A 24,888-nucleotide genomic window follows, 5' to 3' on the forward strand; every position below is an offset into this window, starting at 1 on the left:
TTATTTTTATTTCTCCAAAAGTTGTTTGTGGTTTGATTCACGTAGAGAAATCACAAAGCCTTCCCGCCATTTCCCCTCTCAGATGCGGATGCCCATTCTGAAGCAAGTGCTCCTTTCCGGAAGCCTGACCGGAGCCAGGGCCCCACCACAGCCCTGGCCTCGCCCACTCCTCTCTGACTAGAGCCACTGGAGGGCTGCTCTGGGGCAGAAGAGGCCCGAAGACTCAGATCCTGACCACCTGGGCAGCAACACACGGGCTCTGCCTCGCCTCCCCAGCCATCGGCAGCCTCCTGAGGTACAGGCGGCCAAAGGTGCCGCCCACCTGCCCTTTGGTGAGGCGCCCGGGATTCATGCAGATGCAGCCAAGGATGTCCTGGGGAAGGAAGGCGAAGACTGGCTTCAGAGGCCCTCAGCTGGGGACTGATGTGACAGAGTGGCTGGGTGCTTCCAAAAAGGGTTTTGTAAAATGGAAGCAAAGGCCACCACATAGTTCTTCTGAACTGCTTCTGAGTCTCTGAGACAGAATAGAGGAGGAGGTGACCTGGAAGACACTCGGCACTCACACTTGGCGACAAACCCAACCCAGCTGTTTGTTTTCCCGGATGAGAAACGATTTGCCTCGGAGGACAGGCTGGCTCTGACTTGGGAAAGGGGGACTGGTCTGGGTGGCTTCCCTGGGATGGACTCAAGCCTCGCGGTGCAGAGACCAAAACTACTCAAGAGCTGCTTCAAAGTGTCCTCAGCGGAGCCCGCGGGAGGTCACAGAGCTCAGGGGGCAGGCAGGGCACAGGCGCAGTGCTCCCAGGCCACCCTGCCCAGCCTGGCGGAGCCACTGCTGAGGGTCTTCCACTCACCACCTGGGCTCCTGCTCTTGGGGAGGGGACACAGCTCATTCTACACTTTACCCACAGACCTGTCACCTTGTCCCACCACCTCCCCAAGGCTGTGAGGACCCAGGGCTGGGTCACAGAGGCCACCATGCCCATCAGCAGACCTCCAAAGGGTGAGTGCTGGGTGATGGAGGACGGAAAGTCAAAGACTGGCTCTGGAGAGTCTGGAAGGAAGCCAGCACAAACCTACCTTCACAAAGTACCTCAGCTCTGAGGGGACTATGAAGATGTCTGGGGTGACCGGCAGCTGTGCATAGGCATAGAAATTCTCATAGTCGATGGCCATGTCCTCCTGGGGAGGGTACAGTGGGTAGTAGCTGCAGAGACAAGGGGCGGTCAGCTGCAGCAGGGACTGGGACTCCACCCCAGGCCCGCTGCACCGACTTCCGCAGACTTGTCTTCACCAACCAGCTCTTTCTTTCATTTGGGGGGACAGAATGCAGGCTTGTGATGACTGGGTGATGTTCCCTGATAGTGAGTGGCTGGGGGAGGCTGACAATCAAAGCTGTCTCTGCTGCACAACCCCAAAACACTCCCTTCGCAGCTGGCTGCTGGGAGCGTGCTCACCTCCTCTGGGTCAAGATGTGCTTGAGAATGCGGCTGAATCTGTCTGAGGTTCCGGAAGAGCTAGGAAGAAGCAGAGCAAGAGGGGGCGACCGAGCCAAGTGGCCAAGACACAGCAGCAGGCCACCTCTAGGACAGCCTGGTGAGCTGCCCAGGAGCAGAGTGCACCATCCCCACAGGAGGGAGGCAGCGCCTGGGTGAGGCAGAGCAGGGACCCCGGTGATCAAGGACAACGCATCGCCCGGTCAAGAGGACTCAAGGTCTGCACCCCTAGGAGGTCACAGGCAGCACCAGGAGCACCCACCCACCCTGCCAAACCACCTCGCTCAGCCGTCCCTTCCCGTCCCTTCCCTGTTGAGGAGGGCGGGACAGCCAGCTGCCAAACCCAATGGCTGAGATTTGGCTGCGTCTAACCCTCACACGATTCCACTGGGAGAAGACCCTGGAGGGTAAACCCATGGCTCGCCCTCCACAAAGAGGAAACCCTACAAGCAGGGAGTGGGAGGGAGGCGGGGAGAGAGGAAGACCTAGTTAAAAGCTGGAAGAGAACCTCGGGCTCTCCGAGGCTGTTTAGATGAGTGTTTGGAAAACGTGCCCACCATTCTCGGGTGCAGGGATGCGTATGGCCAAAGGGTTTGGCATAAAGGGTGGTCCTTAGGATGTGCTGCTCAGGACTGTCCAGCACCACTGCTGACTGGATACAGGGAGTGGCCGACATGCCTGTGGGCCTGGAATGCACTTCTTACCTACTGATCTCCTCAGCTCCCATGTGGAACAGCAGATCCGTGGATGTCAAACTGAAGATCACCCCGTTTACAGAGAGGCTGCAGGGCTCCGACACACACAGGACTCGCTGGACCAGAAGGGGTGGACACAAACGTTGGCCCAGAACAGTTGCAAACTTCTTCCCCACAGCTGGGGCTCTGAGGGCCTGGAGGACACTGGGGGACCCACCCACATGCAGCAAACCCAACCATCTTTGCTTCTCAGAATGTTTGGGAGCCAGGATGTGCGGGGACCCCAAACAGGCTCCTCCCTCCCCCAAGAGTGGCCCCCGCACCTCGCTGCATCCTGGCTGTCAGAGGGGTGCTGGTACCTTTTTGTCCTCTCGAGACAGATCCGAGCAGTTGAAAGGTGGCTGAGGGTACACGGGCTCATGGTGCACGTCTCTCAGGGACGGGACAAAGACCAGGTGGGAGCCGGAGCTGCTTGTCAAAACACAAGATGGTGGAGAACGTGAGTGCGGCTGGGTCCAGGCAGCAGGGCCCTGGGCCAGGAGTGAGGGCTTGACGCAGTAGACCCTCGGCCAGGGCTGAACGGAACGCACCCCGCACTGGACAGGCCGCTCCCTGGGACACATGAGGGAAAGGCCATTTGCTCTCAAGTACACACATCCATCTTGACCCAGCTCGTATGGCCCAGGACACACGGTCCCTTCCTCTGTGGCAACCCACAGCAGGGCGGAGGGAACTACTATTTGTTAGAAAAAGGGAAAGAAATTGAGATCTAGAAAAGCTAGACAGACAAGGATTTGGCCAAAGAATCCCAGTCTCAGAGCAGGTACTAGACCTGCAGTTTGACCCCCACCCCTGGACACATGTCACCGGGACACTGAACAGTCCCTAACATGAGGCTCCGTCCTGCCACGGAAGCTGGGGACTCCTGCCTAGGGAGAAACCAGGCAAGCTGGGCAGATCTGAGGCCACCTTAGCATTTCCAAGATCAAGATGAAACCCCTGGACTGGCCAGAGGCCGGGCCACGACAGGACGGAGAAGACACACAAGACACGGGCTGGGCTTCTCCGCACCAAGGCGCCTGGTTTCTACTTGGGAGCTGCCTGTCTTGCAGAAGTGGAAGAAAATGCAACAGCAACAAGTAGAAGCAGAGATGGCAGCAGATGTTCACTCTAACGGAGGCAGGAGACCTCCAGGGCCACACCATGTGGGGGAAGAAGAAAGCTGTTAACTCTCTGGGCCAACTGTTTATTTTCCCCGGCTGCACAAGAGGAAAAGGGGAAGCCCGTTTCCCTGGCTCCTCAGCTCCCTTGGCAGAGGGGCCCTTTTGTAAACCAAACAGGCGTAAAGCGTTACTTTGGGAGTGCATATGTGCCAACAGCTCTTGCTTCCAGCTCCTCCTTCTCTTGCTGACAATGCTGTGGCCCTGCAGGCACAGGTGTAGGGACTTCCCCATGTGTTGGTGACTGCTGTCACCCTATTGCTTGCCTATCGTGCCTACTCCAAGAGTGAACCCAGACTTCAGTGGGCACACTGAGACCACAGGCACGCTGCCTCTCAGTCACAATCCCTTTGACACTGAAGGCTCACTGCAGCTATCCGAGTCCACCTTTGGGTGCTGGAAACTGGTGAACGGGCCAGTGGGGTGGGGACTGGGGGCCGTCTTGGCTCTAGGTCTCAAGGTCTCACAGTCTGTGATGCATGCAAAGAACAGGCCAGCTGGCTGCTGTCAGGGGACGGAATCGCTGTCTCAGGGCTGGCTTTGGAGGAAACAGCTTCCTGCTTGTGGTTATAAAGCGGCTTCAGGGGGAGGGATCAGGAAGAAAATTCCAACCATCTTGGTATTGCACAACCTCATACATCATGGTGGGAGGGTCACAGCCGCTCCCTCAGATGCGCAGCACAGGAGCTGGTGCCTCCTGGCTGGTTCTGGCTTCTACTCACAAAGGAGCATAGTGCTCAGTATTCCTGACCTCTAGGAACAAGACACCCTCTGCCGGAGGACCACTTATATACTGTTTCTGGGAGGGCGGGGCAGCTCCGCCCCATGGCACACACTGGCCGCAGATGAAAGTGCCTGGTGGTGCTGGGCACCCACCCCGGGGTGACAATGCCTGTCTGTTCTTTGTTTGTATCGCTGCTGCCAACACCACATGGGGCAAGGAGCCCAAATCAGAACCCAGCCTCAAGCTGGAAGCACCAGCTAGGCTGGGCCCTGCTGGAGCCCCTGCCCACCCCCTGGGCTGACAAGGGGCACAGGGCGCTGCTCTTGCTTTCTTCTTTCTTTTTTTCTAAGGGGGGCAGTCTACTGAGCTCCAGGCCCTCTCCAGATCTGATGAACCTGGACAGGGTCATGACAGATTTGGGGAAGTGGGAAGGCACCTGTGTCACCTTCACTGAGGGAGGGAGGGAGGGAGGACATCAGATGAAGTCTGCTTTTGGCCCGGTCTGTCTCCCAGCTCCGGGGTGAATTATCGGGGGGACTTCTCTCAGGTCCGCTGCCTACCGCACTGGCCCACACCGTTGGTACAAGAAGGTAGTGTTATGACTAATCACCTTTGGGATCTGTTCTCATGGCCCAAAGTTGAAAGATTATACACCTTGTTTTGAAAACCACCTTTGTTACAGGTTTGTTTTTAAAAGCGCAGCCTTCAGAAATATTTGTTTTTATGAGCTCAGCTGCGGGCAAGCAAATCCCACAAAAAGACCTATCACTGCACCAATTTCTCAGTCCCTGGCACTGGGGGAAAGGGACAGGAGTGGAGTATCAGCTTCCTGCCTCACTTCCTGCTTCAGGCATTAGACTCTTCCTGGAACTGTGACTCCTTTCAAATTAGAACCACGCAGCTCGTACATCAGTGCTGTGACCTTCTGTGTCCTTTGTCGGGCTATGGCAAGGAGTCAAGATCCCACCCTCAGCATGTCCCACCGAACACGGAAGCATTGACTCAGGGAAGGAACTGGCTCACCCCAAAACACTCGCACGAGGAGAGGCCTGGGCCTCCTGGGCTCTTGCTGCCAGTTGCCAAGCACTCCTCAGGAGCATCTGGGAACATTCCCACAGACACAGGGGAACACACAGTGAGAAAAGGGAGAAGCGAACGGGGGAGGGAAGAGTGAGAGCAGGTGCGGCTTTTCCTTTCAAGTTTGTTTATCTCTGCACTTTGCAAAGCCTCCCCTTCACTTGGCGTCAGTACACTTGAAGTTCAAGGGTCCTATCTGATCTCATAGTTCAAAAGGACGATGAGGACGGGAACTACCATTCATGTGTAAGTAGTTCTGGTTTCTTGGTGGGAAACCCTAGAAGCAGCAGCTCTGGGTCCTGCCCAGCATTTGGAGTTCTGACCTTCTCGTCCCTTCGATGATGGTTCGCAGACACTGCTTGAAGACGTCTTCAAATGGGCTCGTCAGCAGACAGTTCTGCAAGAAGAAGGGAAAGGACAGGGATTGAGAGGTGGCCTCTGGTGTCATTCACTTGTTGACACTTGCTAGGTGACCCTGGGATGATGGCTGTCAGGCTCAGAGCTGAAGGAGATGAAAGATGAAAAGGACATGCTCTCTGTCCCCCAGGAGCTGAGTCTAGGTGGGCAGGGGAGGACGTGGGGGAGAATCAATGTGCTGAATGAGAGACTAGCAGGAAGAGGGCTTGGCAATGCTGCCTGAGTCAGGGCGGGAGGCTCTGGCCCTTGACGACAATGTCCTAGGAAGGGCCATTTGTTTTATGCATCTGAAGACAGCCAGATGAGTCACCAGTTCAGGGCAGTGGCCGTATCGGGCTGACAGCACAGCTCCCACCCCAGGGGCACCTGCACTGTGCTACTCCTCTTGTGCCTTAGCACCAAGTACCACAAAGAAAAAAGTGCACTGTCACATGCCCCTCCGCCTACCTTCCAGACAGCCTCAAATTCTGGTGAAATGAATACCTCAAATTCAAGACATTTATTAAAAATGCCCAGCTACAATATTTTTGTGGCTAGCTACAGGTTTAATTTAGGTTCATTACAGATGTGGAAAGTGGAAATAAAAGCAAGGCCTGGACTGAATGGAAGTGCTCGGTCCCCCTCCTCGCCACCCGAGGCACTTACCTCCACCTGCTCATGCTTAGCATCCAGGAAAGGACCGAACTGCCCCGAGAGGGAGAGACAAAGACACCAAAAGAACAAGTCAGGACTGCACAAGTACGCGCGTGCCACCAGGTAACTCTGCTGGCCCTTCTCTGCCCAGGGTCCACCTGTCCTGCCAAGGCTACCTGGAGAGCCTGGGGACAGTTAGCAGATGGGCAGTGGACACCCAGCAACTCCACAGGCAAGAGCCTGAGCCCTGATGGAGAGGCTTCCAGGGCCCCAGAACTGGTACTACTGCTCCCTCCCCAGGGCACTGGGCTTTTTTCTGACTTTTTACATCTAGCAAGGGCAACTGACCACCATGCTGACCACATGCTAACAGCAGAACTCTGAACACTTCGGAAGCTGGAGTAATGAAACAGAGGCAAGAATACTGTAAAATCAACGAAGGGAGGCAACAAGTGGGCGTTTAGATTTAGTGAAGGCCTCCGGATCACATTCACCTCTCCAGAGATGCAGATGGATAACTAAAGAAATATTTAAAACCAATGAGAACCCACATTTCCTAAAGCCTTAGAACAGCAAGACCCCTTTCTGAGGCCGACTCCCCCATGTTCCCGCTGCTGCCTCCCTGCACGGAGCTGTGCCGAGGGCTCCTACCAGGATGCAGACATCCGGCCGGTCGCGGTTGATGATGGTGATCAGATCGAGCAGGGGCTCGTAGGCAAAGCTGTCAGACGTGGTGTAGGGCCCACAGGCAACCACAACCATGGTTTGCTCAAAATCTAAGACAGAAAGGACTGTCAGGCTGGAGCAATGGTGGGAGCAGCAAGGGCCACTGGAGGACGCCCTGGAGTCCCCACACTGTGTTTCTATGCATGTGTGACCAGGGGACCTGAGAGGAGGAAGACTCCGTCCTGTCCTCCAAGGGCACCCCCACCAGGTAGAGGACACAGTCGTCAGGAAAGCCCTCCCCCTCCCCGAGTGAGCCAGGTTCATGCTGTGGAGTTGTTTCTGGGAACAGAAAAGGTAGGGTACAGAAAAGCACAGAGACTCAAGGGTGCTTGGCACTGGGGACCCTCTGGGTCCAGTGTGGCTGGAGAATGTGGGGCACTGGAGAGTCCAGAGAGGCAGGGTGGGCTGAAGGCCTGGAAGGGGCTGCAGGTGCTGTTTCCCATTGTGCTTTCTAACAGCGGTTGCTCTGCTTTTGGAGAGTCACCCTCTCCTCAAATGGTAGTCAAGTGGGGCTGGAAATCAGGTGATCTGTCCTCCCACAGCTCAGGGACAGGCACATGACTCAACTTAGGCCATTCACACCTTCCTGCTAGTATCTGAAATCTGAAGGTGGACTGTCCCAGGACAGGAGAAAGACTAGAGCTGACCTGCTCCAGGCAAGGTGTCCGGATGACAGAGCTGGGGGATTCCTGTTACCTGGATACGTGAGCTGCTAGGCTTATTTCCTGGTCCCAAGCCTGGGTCTCCAGCCCCATCCAGTCTGTGAGCTGCCTAGATTTCCCTGAACAAATTCTTACACTGGACTGAGCCAGTTTTGTAGCTTACAATGACAACAAACCCTAAGGACTTTGACTTCTTAAGCATTTTTTGCAGTCCTAGGGATCGAACCCAGGGTCTTGGTGCATGCTAGGCAAGCGCTCCGCCACTGAGCCACCCCCAGCCCAGAACTCTGGCTTCCTAGCACACAGTTATGTTAGCTTTCTATCACTTCTGTGACAAATCATCTCAAACGTAGTGGCTTAAAACAAATTTACAGTCTTACAGTTCCGGAGATTCTGAGTTCTAAAACCAAGGTGCTGGCAGGGAGCAGGTGCTAGGGGGAAAACCCATTTTCCTTCTTTTCTAGCTTTTAGAAACCACCTGTGTTCCCTGGTTGATGGTTCTACCTTCCGTCTTGGAAGCCAGCAGCCTCACATTTCTGTCCTGACTCAGGTCATTTTGTCGTCTTCTTTCATAAGGACCCAGGTGATAGCTTGCAGCACCCTGGGTAATCCAGTGTAATCTCCCCGGCTCAAGGTCTTTAACATAATAATGCGCAGGTCCCTTTGCCATATAAGGCAACATATGCACAGGTTCCAGGGATGGGAGAGGCATGATTCAGTCCACCACCAAAGCAACCCCACACACTCAGACAAGGCATTCAAGGGAAAACGTATGTTCTGTGTGGTGGTGGGGCAGGGGACAGTCAGGTTTGGTTCTGTAGTGCCTACCAGAGATGTAAAGCTGCAAGAGGACAGTGCAGAGAGGGCGAGGTCCACGTCTCACTCATATCTCTACAACCGTCTGACTTAATTCCTCATGCAAAATAATGTTCGTTAACAACCCATTAAACTGCTTCCAAAAGCTCCTGGCACACAGCTGAAGCTCCTGGCACCCAAGCCATGTTAATTCCATGACTTGAAGTTGATCCAATACCACCATGACACCCTTTCCACACATTTTCCCTAAACACACATATTTTCTGATATACTGTGAAATATCATAAATGCTAAATTTCATTCCTGATTCTGTCATCTCCAAGAATGACCTCACCCTGTTGACACACACGGGGTACTGACAATATGCCAGCCTTGCCATCCATTGCTAATCTATTTTTGGGGGGCGGTGCAGGGGACTGAACCCAGGAGCGCTCTACCACTGAGCTACATTCCCAGTTTGTACACACACAACCTTTCCTCTACTCTACTGATCTCATTTTCACCAGATCCTCCCCACCTTTCTTTTCCCACTCTAGCTTCCACATGAGAGAAACATATAACCCTTGACCTTTTGGGTTTGGCTTAATATAATGTTCTCAAGTTTCCCTACAAACTTAATTTGAGGTGAAGTTTGCCAAAATTTCTTTTTGCATTTGCCCATCTAGACTAGTTCCAAATTAACACCAGCCTTTCTTAGAGATTCTTTTAAAATAACCTTTTAATCTTGGAATAACTTCAGAATTGGTTAAGAAGGTAGAGACGGCGCAGGACTCCTGCCTGCCTCTCGCCCAGCATCCCCTGACATCGACACCTTACGTAACTACGAGCCACGTCTGGAGCCAACACTGGTGTGTGATTACAGTGAAACCTCTGGCTTTATCCTGCTGTACCTAGTTTCCCCACCGATGCTCTTTTCTCTTCTAGGATCCGATCCAGGATGCCAATAAGTTCTTTTTAAAAAATGCACATCTTTTTCCTTTTCAAAGTAACTTCCAAATGCCTGTTAGTGCAGTCTTTAAAGGATGTGCTTCCTGTAGTTAGAGGTGATAACGCCCCAGGTCATGAGGCTCGGACCTGGGGCTCTTGGACAAAGGGCCCGGTGTCCACAGATGGGCTATGTCCTTGGATTGTGCCCAAAAGTCCTCGCAGCTTTCTGGGCCTGAGCAACTGCCCTCCCAGAGCCTTGTCTGCCACCCTCACAGTTAGCAAAACAGCTTTTGAACCCAAACTTACCTCCGTCCTCTTCAGTGGGCTGATAAAATGGAAGCGGCACACCCTTGAAACAGGAGAAAAGCTCAGCTGAGGTCTTGGTCCACCGTCACTTTGGTAAGGAAAGTGAGTGGGCTGTCTGTAGGTGTGTCGTGGGAGAACAGAGGGGGGTGGGAAGGAGGACATGCCTTTCTCAGTCGCCCTTGGAACTAACAGTCCAAGAGCGAGAGGACCTGCCATTTTTCTAAACTGCTCTGAGAGAGCAAAGCGGCCCGGGCAACAGGAACTGATAAACTCGCAAAATACCCAGCAGCCAGTGCAGCAACACAGGTGCCTGGAACACCAGTCTGCTTCTGCACAAGGACAGGAGAAAAGGTGTCCTGTGCTTTTCCTGGCAACCTATGACAATCTCTGGAGGACTGTTGTCTGGAGCAGGGACAGGTCACTGCAGCCCGAAGGCCAAATCTGGCTGCAGTCCATTTTTGTAAATAAAATTTTATTAGAACTCAGTCACATTCAATTATTTATGAGATGTCTGTGGTGGCTTTTGTCGCTGACAGGAGCCTATGGCCTGCCCAGCCTTAAATATTTCCTTTCTGTCCTTTACAGAATGGTTTGCTAGCCTGTGGCCTAGAGCTGGGTCCCACTCTACAGGGAGGACCAGAGGCTACAACCCAGCACTGCATGTCCTGTGCCTGGGGCAGACTGGGAGGGAAGAGGGGACCACTCTGTACCTCGTAGAGTTTGGTGGCAACAAGTTTTCTACCAGTGGTGTTGATTCCTTCCATAACTACAACCTGAAAGAGAGAAACGACACAGGAGTGCTGAAGAGGGAGAAATGGGAGGTCTGGAGTAAGTTACTTTAATGTAGTTACAAGTACTTTGTAACTGAACTATTTTGTAAGCAAATTCTTTTTCCTTTTTTTGGTATTGAGGATTGAACCAAGGAGTGCCGTATCACTGAGTCACACACCCGGCCCTTTTTATTTTGAGTCAGGGTCTTGCTGAGTTGCTGAGGCTGGTCTTGAACTTGTGATTCTCCTGCCTCAGCCTCCCAAGTTGCTGAGATTACAGGCATGTGCTGCCATGCCTCGCTCTTGAAAACAAACTAAGGGGCTTTAGAGTAATGATAATTATGCTCTACATAAATGACCTAATTCTCACAACAATCCCATGAGGTAAGAATTATCATTCCCATTTTACAGTTAAAGACACTGTGGCTCAGGAGGTTAAGTACCTTCTCCACAGTTGCACACCTTGGACTGTGAAGCTGAGCTTCAGTCAGGGAGAATCAAATCCTTACAATAGTGCCTTTGGGCCTAGCAGCCATATCTCACAGCATCAGAGATGGAAACCGAGAAGCAGCTGCCCACGGGGACAGCATGCACAGGTGCAAAGGGCACGCCCACTTCCCAGCAGGTCCTCCAGTCTCACCTGTCCAGGGAACAGAGAGTACTCTTTGAGCTCAGACAAATCCACTGGGATCTGAGCACCTGAGGAATGCTCCCGGTCTCCCTCCAGAACCACTGACTTGCTGTTCAGTTTCCCGTTGCTGTCGCAGCCTATCTGACCCAGCAGGGTGACAGGCTCCTATGGAAGGAATGGAGCGACTTAAGAATGACGGTCTTTGGGACAGCAGCGCCACATCCGAAGGCAGCAGGGAGAGCAAAACAAACCATGCGCAGCACTCGCTTTCTGGCTGAGCATCTCCTCCACCCTGAATCAACCACAGCATCACCACCAATGTCAGAGGCTAGAAGAACTCCTACAGGGCACCTGGTCCACCACCGGCCCACCCACCAGGTGAACCCCTCTAAGAGGCTTCGAAGGGGAGTACCAGGGCTTCATAATAGCTCCCATGTACGGAGCCTGATTCCCAGGCACTGTTCTCAGGGCTGACGTGTAGTAACTCATTTAATCCCTACAACAACTGCCGGCTAGACGTGACTGTTTTACAGATGAGGAAGACAAGAGCAGAGGTTAGATAACTCAGCCAAGGTCAAACTCAGGGGAAGCCTGGGTTTCAAGTGCAGGACTGTGGCTCCAGAGCCACATCCCTAGCCACACGCCATGCTGCCTCTGGACAGGAAGTTCTTCATTAGATTGAACAAAATTTCTCCCCCAATGGCTTCCTCTGTCACGTTCCCACTCTTTAGAACAAAAAGAGGAAGTCTAATCTTTCCTATGTGATTGTGTGTCCCTGCCCCCACCCGGTACTTCCTCCTGATTCCTCCAAAACTCCTGTCATTCTTCCCTGGATGCAAACGCATGACAAAGACACTGTGAAGACTCTTGTCAGCTGGGTCTGGTGGCATATCTGTAAACCTAGATATTTGGGAAACTGAGGCAGGAGGATTATTAAGTTTGAGACCAGCCTTACTTAGCAACTTAGAGACTGTGCCTCAAAATAAAAAAAGGCTGGGGACGTAGAATGAATTAAGTCCTCAGTCACCACTCTTGAACAAAAAGGATCTTGTAGGTGGTCTCCTCTTAAGCTGAGAGAGAAAGCACCAGCACATATGCCAGACTTAAAGCCTGATGCAAAGATACTGGCTGTCACTGGTCTGCAATGACAGAGACCAAACCAGGGAAGTCACTGTCAAGGTAACAAGACTCTGGAAATCCCATGCTTGCTGTGACCTCATCCTGGACCCCGGAATGCTTCTATCTGTGGGAACTCTCCAGGGGCGTTCTGCCCCACCACTAAGGGGAACAGGCTTTCAACCTTAGCTTAGAGCAAGACCTTGCCTGATCCAAGTGGGAGGAAAATAACTCTGGTCACAAAACCAGGGATCATTCATAAGTCTTCTTCGGAAGGATTCATTTTGCCCAATTCAAACAAGATAGAAGTCTCCCTGCCACTGATCTAAAAATGTCATATTAATCAGTGAGAACACTCAGAACGACTCACTTGTGCTGGGACCAGAAGAGGAGTAAAAGCCTCGATCCTGTAATGCTCCTTGAGTTCACTGCCGAGCTCTTCTATCTTACAGGTCAGAACTGTAACCGAGAGGTCAACACACGTTACATTTCAGACACTTCACTTGCCGAGAAGAGAAAACACAGCACGTTGTAAAATATTATGGTCAGCTGTTTTACAGTAGCAGAAGGGGCCTAGACATCTGGCCAGTTTAACCTTCTAAAGCCCCAGTCCATTTCCCAATATTTGGTTGCCAAACATGGCCACAGGAGGTCATGTGGCACCACCCCAGGGAGTTAGTGGGAATCCCACCCACCTGAGCCTCCCCTTTCCTCAGCTTCCACTGAAGTTTTGGGCAAGTCAGGCAACCTGGAGAGGGCTCTCAAGGAAGAAGCCATACATGTCCTTAACTTTAAACTGAATTCCTCTCAGGGCTCCCATTTTCATTCCTGGGAATGAGTATGTTTCTTCCTTGGCAAAGCGATGGACTCAGGAGACTCACTGACAGTATCTCCAGGGCCCCCTTTGACACAGCACCCAAGGGTTCTGCGGCTTGGAGCTTGTTCTGCAGCCCAGCTGAGCCTTGGTTACTTCTCTAAGCCCCTCCTGGGCATGTTACAGCCACAAGAATTTCAAAGGAAAAATAATCACCTTCTCGAACGTCTGGGAGCTTCTGGAACATGGATTTGTAGCGCCCCGTCAGTGGTTCTGGACACCCCAAGGCCTTGAGGCTGATGCTTCCAGCTCCTCCTCTACCGGACCAAGACACCCCCTGTGCAGAGCCAAAGGTGGTGACCACTTCCCCTCGGTTATTTCTGGAGTTGTACTTCTTGGAGGGAGTAGCACTGAGGGAAGCACGAGAGGAATCAAACAAGGTTATTCTGGAAGTGGAGCCTGGGAGGAAAACCAAGCCGGCTTTTAATCAGCATAATGGGATTGGACAGACCTGGACCTTTCAGGAATTTCAGGAATGAGAGGCTGAGGAATACCAGGCCGAGGAAGAATACCAAACATGTTTAGAGAAGTTTAAAGACAGGAACATAACTTTAAAAGGTTGTTGTTCTCCTGGCATTAAAACTAAACACAGCCAAACAAAACTCAAACTCTGAATGGAATGAAAAGCAAGTTTTGGTATCATTTTCCTTTTGTCTTATGAATTGTCAGCATTTATCAGGCCCTAACCTCAGCCTGGAACTGTGGGTAAGTCAGAAGTTGCGGAGAATATATAAAAATTCACAGCATAGTTCAAGGTAGGAAAAAAAAACCTCAATAAAATGAAGTTAGCAAAATGACCCAACTTTCCCCCGGGTCTACGGAGTGCAGCGTGATGAATTAAGTCAGCTGGTGAGCAAACATCCCCAAGCTCCAAGGCTTGGCTGATGAGCTCTCCGAGTTTTACTCCCTGGCTGGGAAATTACACAGAACACATGGGTGCTGCTGACCTGCATAGGCGCTGCCAATCTTTCAGCCATGAGCATCACCTGCCTCCAGATGGGTCTATTTAAAACGGGCTTCATGTAGTGCACCCAAACTCTCCAGGAACTAGTCTCGAATGGGCACCGCTGTAATGGGGTCACCACTCCTTCCTAGACAGATGCTACAGAAAATGAGCTCAGCTAATTATCTCTATCTCCAGTGCTGCCTCTACCTGAATAATTTACAAGTCACTTTCACAAAGTACAAAGCCAGCCTCTGACGTCAGCTTTACTAGCGTGTGTCAAAAACTGATGAGGCAGCACTTCCTGACTTCCCTGAGTTCCTCCTCGTGAGGCTGCCCAGCCCCTTCACACTGGTGGTGTACAGGTTTCAAAGGGCTGCAGTTTGCAGCACGTAGCTCTGGCAAGGGCCTGAGCCTCTACAAAAAGCATCACTGTCCACTGGGTTTCAAGATGCCCTGAGTGAAGTTTGTTTTCAAACAGTCTGAGATCTCACCAAACAGTATTGGACCATGGTGGAAGCAAATGTCCTTCAAAGTTCACAACCATTCACCCTGAACACCTGCAGAGATTCTGTTCCTCCCTGCCTTTCCAAGGTGAACTGATTGGCCTGGAAGGGATCCACACAGGGGTGGCGGCTCCTGGTGGTCAGGATTTCCCTAAGTAGTTAACATCACCGCTCCCGAGCATCGCCTGAAGTGGCAGTACCTGTAAACACATCCACTCAGCAAAGCACGTACCTACAGAACTCCTTAACGTGAGACGTATCATTTACGGATTTCAAAAAATCACACATGATCTTTGTGGATTTATGTGCAGTGGTGGCAGCAGGGACAAAAATACCAATTAAGCTGTCGTGTAGATTCATGGCGACAAGAAAACTCTCAGAAACTAGCTATAATCTGAGTGAGGAACAACAAACAGGTTACGCAACATTATGACCAAAGATGTGTGCTTTGCTTTTTCAAAAATAAATATTCAAGATTACAAAAAGAAGTAAGAAACACAAACTACCAGAAGCAGGCAAAAGTCTATCTGTTTCTACTGGCAAGACTCCTAAGACTCCAGGCTTCTGAGCAGACAGGTTGTTTCCAATAGAAGGTCTCAGTTCCTGACCTAGGAAATGAGCCCCAGAGAACTGGGTGGAAAGTGGGTCTCCCTAGCTACTACAAGGAACAGGATTTTTCCACCAGGGAAGAAAGAGCTGGGAGGCAGAGAGCAGGCGGCGAGCCAGAGTGCACACCCACCCCCGGTTAATGAGCTACTCCGCAGTTGGCCTGCCCAACTGCCGGGCAGCCAGAGAAAGGGGGGGAGGCCTTCCTTCCGGGCACCTGAATGAGCGTGACCCATACCTTGGGGAGAAACTTGATGGAGAGAGGAGCTGATGTGGGCTACGAGCAGACAGGCTCCTTTTGGTCAGGGGAGTTTCTGGTGTGGTGATCGCTCGCTTCTGAGGACCCTGGGAACAAAACAAAACAAGACCCCGGTCACTGTGGACCCAAGTGCTAATTACGCGTAGAGTTTCTTAGGAAGAAAAGGGCAATTGGTGCCCTAGTGAAGGGCACAGGATAGGAACGGGATGGTTGGTTCCTTAAGGTCGCATCTTCCAAGCATAATCCCAAAAAGAAATCTTCAACAACTACAAACCAACATGCACCAGGACACCGGCCCCATTTTGAAGGAAATTACACAAAAACACAAGCGATGTTTTTAAATAATTTTTTGTTTTTTATTTTTTTGTGGTACAGGCAATGGAACCCAGGGGTGCTCTACCACTGAGTTATCTTCCCAGCCCCTTTCAAAATTTTATTGAGACAGGGCCTCACTAAGTTGCCCAGGCTGGCCTCTAACGAGCAATCCCCCTGCCTCAGCTTCCTGAGTTGCTGGGATTACAGGTATGTGCCATCAGACCCACTATAAATATCTTCCAAAAAACGATCAGCAGGTGGGCAATCTATCCTGTCAAATCTTTCGTGTGCTCACTTTCAGTTCCTGCCTCTTTGCTTTAGAACAGACCTGAGTTTGGCAATGCAGTTTTGATGTGCCTGCACGCATTTTCCTGAGAAAGGATGGAACCGTGTTACACTTTCTTTGGCCAAGTCTACCACACATTTTCCAAATTAAAGATGGGACTGACTCCAGCAGATAACGTGGTTGAGCTCATACTTGGAGAATACTTAGCAAACACCTCATCGATGGTCACTTCTGGATTTGGTGCTTTTTTTTTTTTTTTTTTTTTTCTGGCTCATCAACAAGAATGCAAAGATAAGCCCACAATGGAGGATAAAACCCAGAGACCCAGAGGTCCCCAAAGTCTAGGATAATTGGAGTTCAACAGGAAAGAAATCCTTGCCCCGCCCACAACCAGGAGCTTGGGCAGCTTTTCCTGCCCAAGAGCTCCTCCTGCTGGTGTACTTAAGCAATGTCACCCAGCTGAGGGTGGTGATGCAGGAGACAGAAGCCAAGAACAGCGAGTACCTGAGGTGGAAACCAGATCAACAAAAACACCCTATGCTACTTTCCTTATATAATAACAATTTTTGAATATTCCTTAATACTATTTAATATTTTCCCAGTTTTAGATATACATAAATTAGGACTGGGGATATAGCTCAGAGGTAGAGTGTTTGCCTAGAATGTGCAAGGCCCTGGATTCAATCCCCAGTACTGGGGGGAATAGAAAAACACACATACGTGCATGCGCGCGTACGTGTGCACGTGTGTGAGTGATCTTAGTTTAAATGTAAACTTTAGATTTTTTTAAATATTTTTTTTAGTTGTCAGTGGATCTTTTACTTTATTTATATGTGGTGCTCAGTATTGAAGCCGGGGCCTCACATATGACAGACAAGCACTCTACCACTGAGCCACAACTTCAGTCCCAACTTTAGATATTTTAAGACTGATTTTTTTTTTAACAACTTAATTATTTTTGTTTATTTTTTGTGGACTAGGAGCCTGGCACAGGCTACTCCTGAGCCACATTCCCAGTCCCTAATACTGATTTTTATACTCTTAACGTATAAGCACTTTCCATAGCATTACGATATTAAAAAAAAAAATTTTGTTGTAGATGGACACAATACCTTTATTTATTTATTCGTTTTTATGTGGTGCTGAGGATGGAACCCAGTGCCTCACGCGCTAGAAAAGTGTTCTACCACTGAGTTGCAACCCTGACCCCTCATTATAATCTTTATCCTTTTGAGTACCTGTGCTATTGGAATTGATGTATGAAAATTTACATAACTAATTGTCTATTGCTGGATTATGGGTTGTTTCTCATTTCTGGTGATTACAAATAATGCTGAGAGGCATATCTTCATGCATACAGTTTGGATTCTTTCCTCAGGAGACATTCCTTCAGGGCTAGGGATGGAGGAGGCCAGGGCTCCTGCACATGCCAGGCGAGCACTAACCACTGAGCCTGGCGCACCCTCTCCAACCACCTCAGGAAAGATTTTTGCTAGGAAAATTACTGAGACGAGGGGTAAAAAAGAATTTATGGTTCTGATACATTTTCTCAAACCACTTCCCTTAAAGATTCTTCTATACTTCAACAACTACTATGGGCCAAGCAGTAGGGAAAAGCAGCAGATGAACCAGTGTCCACCCCCAGAAGCTTCCCCCGACGGAGGCACTGAAATGACACACACCGCGTCGGGTATCAAGCCCTACGGAGAAAAACAAAGCGAGGAGATACGACGCAGGAGGGGATGAGGCGCAGTCTGCTATTTGAGGCAGGTTTGAGCTGGACACATTTTTCATTTTTGTCATGTCTGAAGACCAGAAAGGAGACCAGTGTGGCCGGCAGGGCAGGGTGGGCCAGCTCAGACACTGGTTCGCTCCCTCGCTCAGGCTGTGAATGTCCACAGGGAGGGCGGGAAGCGCAGAGAGGTGTGAGCAAGAGAAACCTGGCCTGCCTTTCTTCTGAAAGGAACACTGGCTGCTGTAGGAGAATCGGTGAGAGGCCAAGGCAGAGAGAGCCACAGGACTGGAACAGAGGCTCTTAAGTTGTTTAGGGGACAGAGGCGGTGAGAGATGCCAAGGTGGGACTGGAAGCTAAGTTGGATGTGGGTGTCAGAAAAAGAGGATTTGAGGTCTACAGGGTTCTTGGCCTGAGCAAAGGAAGAATGGAGGTATCCTTCACTGCAATATGGATTCTGAATAAAACCATCTTTGGGGGAAATCAAGAGTTGCATTTTATATATAGTCTCAAATCTTAAGCTCTAAGGGAAATATTTCTTGTAATTTTGGAAGTGAACCTGGGACTCAACCGCACATCCTTGTCCATGCTAGGCAGGCACTCTAACACTGAGCTTCACTCCAGCCCCACAATTTCCCATATTATATGTATCTGGTTTGTGTTTGCAAATTCATAGGGCACATTTTTGGTTCCCCTGCTCTTCAGTTAGCTGTACCTAAACAACTTACTTTCTTAGGATGTGATCTGCTTTGAAAAATTTCAGCTTATTCCATGTCCATGGATCCCCACAAATCCAATTAGCATAAAGGATAATTACAGCTGGGTGAGGTGGCACACCTATAATCCTAGCAGCTCAGGAGGCTGAGGCAAGAGGATCGAAAGTTTAAAGCCAGCCTCAGCAACTTAGCAAGACCCTGTCTCAAAATAAAAACTAAATAAAGGGCTTGGGATGTAGACTGGTGATAGACACCCTGGGTTTAATTCCCAGTGCCACAAAAAAAAAAAAAAAAAAAAAAAGAGTAATGGCTATGGCTGCATACTTTGCCAAGGGGGACCCGGTTCTTTCCTTACTGATTTCACCTTCAAGTCATCCAAGATGGGGGATGCTTCTTAAGGGCAGCACCCATCAGTGCCTTTTACTTTTCTTTTCTTTTCTTTTTTTGTGGTGCTGGGGATTGAACCTGGGGCTTTGTGCTTGTGAGGCAAGCACTCTACCAACTGAACTATCTACCCAGCCCCACCTTTTACTTTTCTGAAATAGGTTCTCTCTTTTTGTTTGCAGTGCTGGGGATTGAACCCAGGGTTGTGTGCACACGAGGCAAGTACTCTATCAACTGAGATATATCCCCAGCCCATGAAACAGGTTCTCCGTATGTTGTCCAGGCTGTTCTGAACTCCTGAGTCAAGTGATCCCCCCACCTAGCCTCTCAAGGACTGGGATGACAGGCACACCCCACTGCACCTGGTTTACTCAGACTTTGAAGGCAATACTTTACCATTACCCTACCCGACCCCTCACATTGAGGTCCAACACCACAGAATTGGATTATTCAATTACAGTACCTCCAGCTGGTATGAAACTGCAACCATTAAAAAAGGGGCAATTATGGAGAAATTGTATTTATAAAAATACTTATGCTTGCTGAAAAAAGCAGGATAACTGTATGTTCACAAGAATTATTATGTAAAAATATTTCTGCATCTAATTGGAAAGGAAGATGCATAGTGGAAATATAGCAGGAACACAGGGGAGTGACTGATTATTCCCCTTCAGATCTATACACGTTGTGATAATGTTAAGAAATGCTACTTACAGAATGCAATTTGCACACACTGTATATTCACCTTAGAGGGTGTGGTGTAAGAGTTCAAAAGGGTCTCCTCTTCTTCTTCTACTTCAATTCTAAAGACACTGGTTAAGGAAAACAATAATAAACTTCCACTTAAGGCAAGGGCTGATTAAATAAGAAATGTAAACATTAGGCTACTTTCATTAGTTGTGTCTAAGTTACACATGCAGCCACAGACAAACTGTAAAGTGCGATATGTGACTTGATGCAAAATTTTCAGCAGGGAAGGATACAGCTCTTGTATAGAAATGATGTCTCTAGCGCCTGCGTGCCCACTGTCCTTGGAGCCGCCGTGCCAGGTCTTAGACAATCTTTTGCTCAGAATCTGAGGAATAAAAGACAGTGAACTATTATTCATTAGTCTCATAACAGGGGAGGCATTTCCCACAGCTTTGAGATAATAATAGGCATTCAAAATACAATCAAAGATAACAATTTTAATAACACCATCTTCTGAGTTATTTTAGGTGCTTTACATCTATTCTCATTTAATCACAAAAATACGGATTATTAGAATCCACAACAGAAGAGAAATCTGAGGCTCCCAGATATAAGTAGGCTGCCCAAGTTCACAGTGGGACTGGAGTCCAGGTCTGATTCCAAAGCCCACACTCTCAATACGTCAACACCTCCCCTACAGCGCAGAAGGACGTTGTAGTTTGCCGACATTTTGTTCTTACCTCATGCTCGAAGGTGCTCAGGATCTCCGGGGTGAGGCGAGCCTTCCCGGTGCTGGTGCAGAAGGCTATGAGCTCACCCACCATCCCCTCCTCGTTCTGTCCATACAGAACACAAAGCTCTGCCACTACAGGAGGGAAAGGGGACAGGTAAGAACTTGGTTTGTTTCTTTGTTTTCATCTTGCAAAGTGAAGATAATCCTCTATTTTCTTGGTTGATATTTATTCAGTATCTACTAGTGCAGCACTGTTCTAGGCACTGGGAACACAATAGTCAACGGAATAGAGAAGAACCCTTGTTCTCATGAAGCGTATCAAACAAACAAGTAAAATATGTGATATGCTAGACGGCTAAATGTGCTATGTAGAAAAATAAAGCTGTGAAGGGATCAGGAAGCTGGGGGAGGGGTTGGAAAATTCAAATATGGTGATTAGGGAAGGACTCTGAGAAGATGATGTTTGAGAGTAGACTTGAAGGAAGTCAAGGAGTCTGCCATGAGGTGTTTAGGGGAAGATGTTCAGTAGAGGGAGCCACAAGGGCAAAGACCCTGAGGTAGAGGCAGGATCAGTAAGGTCATGTGGGCAGTGAGCAAAGAGGGAAGAGAAGCTGAAAGGGTGAAGGGGTCCAAAGTGCTGGTCCTGTAACTACCCTGTAATCCCAGCGCTCTGAGCAAGCAGGGAGTCACTAGAGGGTTTGAACAGAAGTGATCTGACTTCCAATTTAACAGGATCTCTCTGGCTGTTGTGTTAAGCACAGACTGAAGGGGACAAGGACAGGATCTGGGGAGGCAATTAAGAAAATCATGGGGGCTGGGGAGATAGCTCAGTTGGTAGAGTGCTTGCCTTACGAGCACAAGGCCCTGGGATCAATCCCCAGCACCACAAAAAAAAGAAAATAAAATCATGGGGGGCTGGAGATGCAGCTCAGTAAACACTGGCCTAGCATGAATTTGGCTTCCAGTACCTGAGAGACAGAGAGAGAAAGAGAGAGAAAGAAATAAAGAAAATCATGGCAAAATCCAAGTGAGAGGTAAGAAATGATGGTGGCAGTGGAGGTGGTGAGAAGTGGTGGACTCTGGGCAAGAAAAAGCCTGAAAAGACAGGAGAACAAACAGGCATGACTTCCCTATGTGCACTTATGAATACACCACCAGTGAAACTCCACACCAAGGACAACACAAGAACGGGCTCCTAATTAGAATGTATCCTCTGCATACATGTATGTATGTATGTATGGTAAGTCAAGATGCACTCTACTGTCACGTGTATCTAAAAAGAATTTTAAAAAATAGTGGGAAAAAAATAAAGAAAAGATACATCCTGAAGGTAAAGCCAATGGGGTTTGCAGAACAGATGTGAGATATAAAAAACCAAGCCAAGGCTATGCAAGTGGAGAGGTGGAGTGACCATTAACGGAGATGGGGAAGAAAGCAGGAGGAACTGCTCGTGGGAGCGGGGTGACAGGAGCGAGTCTGAGGCCTGCAGCTGGATTGGCCTGGCCAATCAGACATCCAACAGGAGGCATCAAGTAGGCAGGACAGACAGCCTGCAGTCAGGTGAGAGGTCTGGGCTGAGACACGAATCTGGGAACCAGCAGCAAATATACAGGATGTAAATTCATGAGATCAGGGGAGACCCAGGCAGTATATCTAGAAAGCAGTGACCCTAGATCTGAGCTCTGGGTGCTCCAATGTTAAAATGAGGATGAACCGGGCTGGGGAGATAGCTCAGTTGGTAGAGCGCTTGCCTCACAAGCACAAGGCCCTGGGTTCAATCCCCAGCACAAGGTCCTGGGTTCAATCCCCAGCAAAAAAAAGAGGATGAACCTTCGAAGCCTGGGAGTGGTGACAAGCAAGGCCGAAGAAAGACCAGGAGCAGGAGCGGAGAAGCTGCGAGAAAAACATGTACTAAGGAAGAGGAAATGAGCCAGGAGCAGTGGAGTACACCCGTTATCCCAGGTATATGGGAAGCCCAGGCAGGAGAGGATCTGGAGTTTGAGGCCAGCCTGGGCGGCACCGTACGACTCCACACCAAAATAAATAAATAGGAAATGATGAACAGTGTTAAATACTGCTGATAATTTGAGATAAGGACTGAGAAATCATCCCTAACCTTGGTAAGGTGAAGGTCACTAGGGATCTTAGCAATAGCAGTTTCAGTGAAATGGTGTGATGGAAAAGCTTACTGGCAGGAGTCTGAGGAGGAGCACTGTGAAGACAGCAAGCACAGACAACCCTGAGGTTTGCTGTGATTGGGAAGGAGAGCTCCTGTTGAAAGTGGGGCCAATAGGGTACGTTAAAGATGGAGTGAGAACAGCATTTCTATGCTATTTAGGGAAGAAAAAAAAACAAACCTTGGAGAGATTAAAAACAGAAATATGTTCCAGATACAGTGGTGCACACCTGTAATCCCAGTGACTTTAGAGGCTGAGGCAGGAGGCTAGCCTCAGCAGCTTAGCAAGACCCTGTCTCAAAATTAAAAATAAAAAGAACTGGGGATGTAGCTCAGTGGTAAAGTACCCTGGGTTCAATCCACAATACTTCCCTCCAATAAGCTCCTAGAAATATGTAAGAGGGGAGAATTACTGGAGCGATGTCCTTAAGTAAGTGAGAAGAAATGGAATTTAGGACTCAAGTGGGCTGGCTTTTGCAAGGAATATAGAGTTTATTCACTGTAACAGAAGTCTAGGTATATATGCCACAGACACAGGGAGGGAAGAAGTATGGTAGCAACTGATGGAAGTTTTCTTTTTTCTTTCCAATATTTTTTTAGTTGTGAATGGATCTTTATTTTCTTTATTTATATGTGGTGCTGAGAATCAAACCCAGTGCCTCACACATGCTACGCAAGTGCTCTGCCACTGAGCCACAACCCCAGCCCCTGATGGAAGTTTTCTAATACTTCTATTTTCTCAGCAACACAGGAAGCAAGTTCATCAGTTTCAAGTGAGGGTGGGACAGAAGACGTTAAAGGAAGAGAAAGGAAAAAAAGAGTCATCTAGCAGACTCAGAAAAGACCAGGGAAACATGGTTGACTGTGAAGCAATATCAAGGTCCTGTTGAGGTTAATAATTATGAAAGTAAATTCTAGAATTCCAGCACCTCTGCCCAAGTAGTCCTATGCGAGTTGGACCAGCAGGTATCTTGGTCTGAAGCTGGTACAAATGTGGTTTCCCCTATTTTGATTTCATGTTCACCAAACAAGTTTTTGACTAGTTTCTTATTCAAGTCTCCTTGAGTCTTCCTTTAAGTCTCCTTAAGGACTTGAAATATTCTGGTGTCTATGAAAGGAACTTCTCATCACAAAATAATATGATTGTATTCTGGTCTTATATCTCAAATAAGTTTAAAATGTGGATGAAGGGCTGGGGGAGGGGCTCAGGGGCACCACACTTGCCTAGCACCCACGGGATGTCCTGGGTTCCATCCCCAGGACTGCAAAACAGCAACAACCAAATGTTGATGAGTGGCGAGGGCAGATGCACATCCATCCCAATTCTAAAACAGAACTTCACATTTCCTGAGGCTATGCTTCAAATAATTCCTTACCCTTGGTCCACTTGATGGAGCGCTGGACTCTGAGGCAGGGACCGGGGTTCACACATACCTTCAGCAATGAATTCTCCTTTTCTGTGTTTCTCCATCTAGAAACAGAGGGAGCTGACAGGCTCCACAAGGTTCCTTCCAAAGCTAAAATTCAAATGTAGGAACCCACCTTAAGGGGTTCGTATTTGTGCAGACCACCACCAAGTTGATGAGAGACGTGACGGGTCGGTGAAGAGTTTGTGTGGACTGGAAATGGAGGAGCCAAGAACAGAGAGCTCCGATTTAAAACCCCTCTTGCTTCAATAACCTCTGACCTCGGAGGTGCCATCGGGGTCCAGTCTGCACCTAGCACGTCCCAATTCCACCTTCCGGACGCCTCGGGTAGATTTAAAACCGTGCTCCATATTGTTATCATTGCTATTTTTGCTTTGGGCCCCAGGGCACCCCACGCGCACTCTGAAGTCCCCACGTCCCCAGCCTCTACTCCCCTAACTCCTCGCGCGCGGCCAACAAGGCCGGGGCCGGGGGTGCGGCGGCGAGGGACTCACGTTTCTCAATCAGGACCTCCTCACAGTCCAGGCCGAAGATTTGCAGCTCCTCCGCCAGCTGCTGGGTGGACGCGGACATGGCGACCCAGCAGGGGCCGGGGCCTGGCCCGCCCGGCTCGGACCCGAGCCCTATCCGCGGGCGAGGAGGGCGACGCGCAGGACAAGGTGCTCTTATCCTTTCACTCTCGGGCGGGAGGCCGGACGGGACCAAAGGACCCGGGACCTCGGGCCCAGGCGTCAGCGCACAGAAATACTATTTTTTTAATGTAGGGGTAGCCCCCCAGCGCCCCGCAGGGAAGGCGCGGAAGCCTCGAGAGGGAGAAGGTCCTGCCTGGGAAAAGCTAACTCCGGGGTGCGCAGGACCCAGTGGCCGGAAAAACCCGCCAAATGGTTTGCGCAGCGCGCGCCTGCGCGGACCCGGCACCCGGGCCGCCCCACTGCGCCTGCGCGGTTCTCTCCCGCCGCGCGTCTGACGTCACGCGACCGAGCTCCGGGGACACCTGTTTTCCAGCGTCGCCTGTTCCGAGGAGC

The 24,888-nt window shown here is 49.9% G+C and overlaps 1 protein-coding gene across 2 annotated transcripts; it reads right to left on the minus strand.

The window, feature by feature from the left end:
* Pola2 (DNA polymerase alpha 2, accessory subunit) lies at positions 1-24,758 on the minus strand. Of its 2 annotated transcripts, XM_047519075.1 has the most exons (18): positions 24,358-24,757; positions 20,268-20,392; positions 19,821-19,912; positions 19,583-19,640; positions 15,384-15,490; positions 13,247-13,440; positions 12,587-12,675; positions 11,110-11,265; positions 10,410-10,472; positions 9,700-9,742; positions 6,914-7,038; positions 6,275-6,313; positions 5,536-5,609; positions 2,551-2,659; positions 2,201-2,307; positions 1,458-1,517; positions 1,081-1,207; positions 1-373 (listed from the first exon to the last, which is right to left on the minus strand). In XM_047519075.1, the coding sequence occupies exons 1-18, from the start codon at positions 24,434-24,436 to the stop codon at positions 224-226; spliced, it is 1,797 nt and encodes a 598-aa protein (XP_047375031.1). In that variant the 5' UTR covers positions 24,437-24,757; the 3' UTR covers positions 1-223. The 2 variants fall into 2 exon arrangements, with proteins under 2 accessions (XP_047375031.1, XP_047375032.1); XM_047519076.1 differs by lacking the exon at positions 11,110-11,265 and having other exon boundaries at positions 24,358-24,758.
* Positions 24,759-24,888: the final 130 nt, after the last annotated feature.

This window comes from Sciurus carolinensis, chromosome 11 (assembly GCF_902686445.1).
Source record: "Sciurus carolinensis chromosome 11, mSciCar1.2, whole genome shotgun sequence".
Lineage (NCBI taxonomy): Eukaryota > Metazoa > Chordata > Mammalia > Rodentia > Sciuridae > Sciurus > Sciurus carolinensis.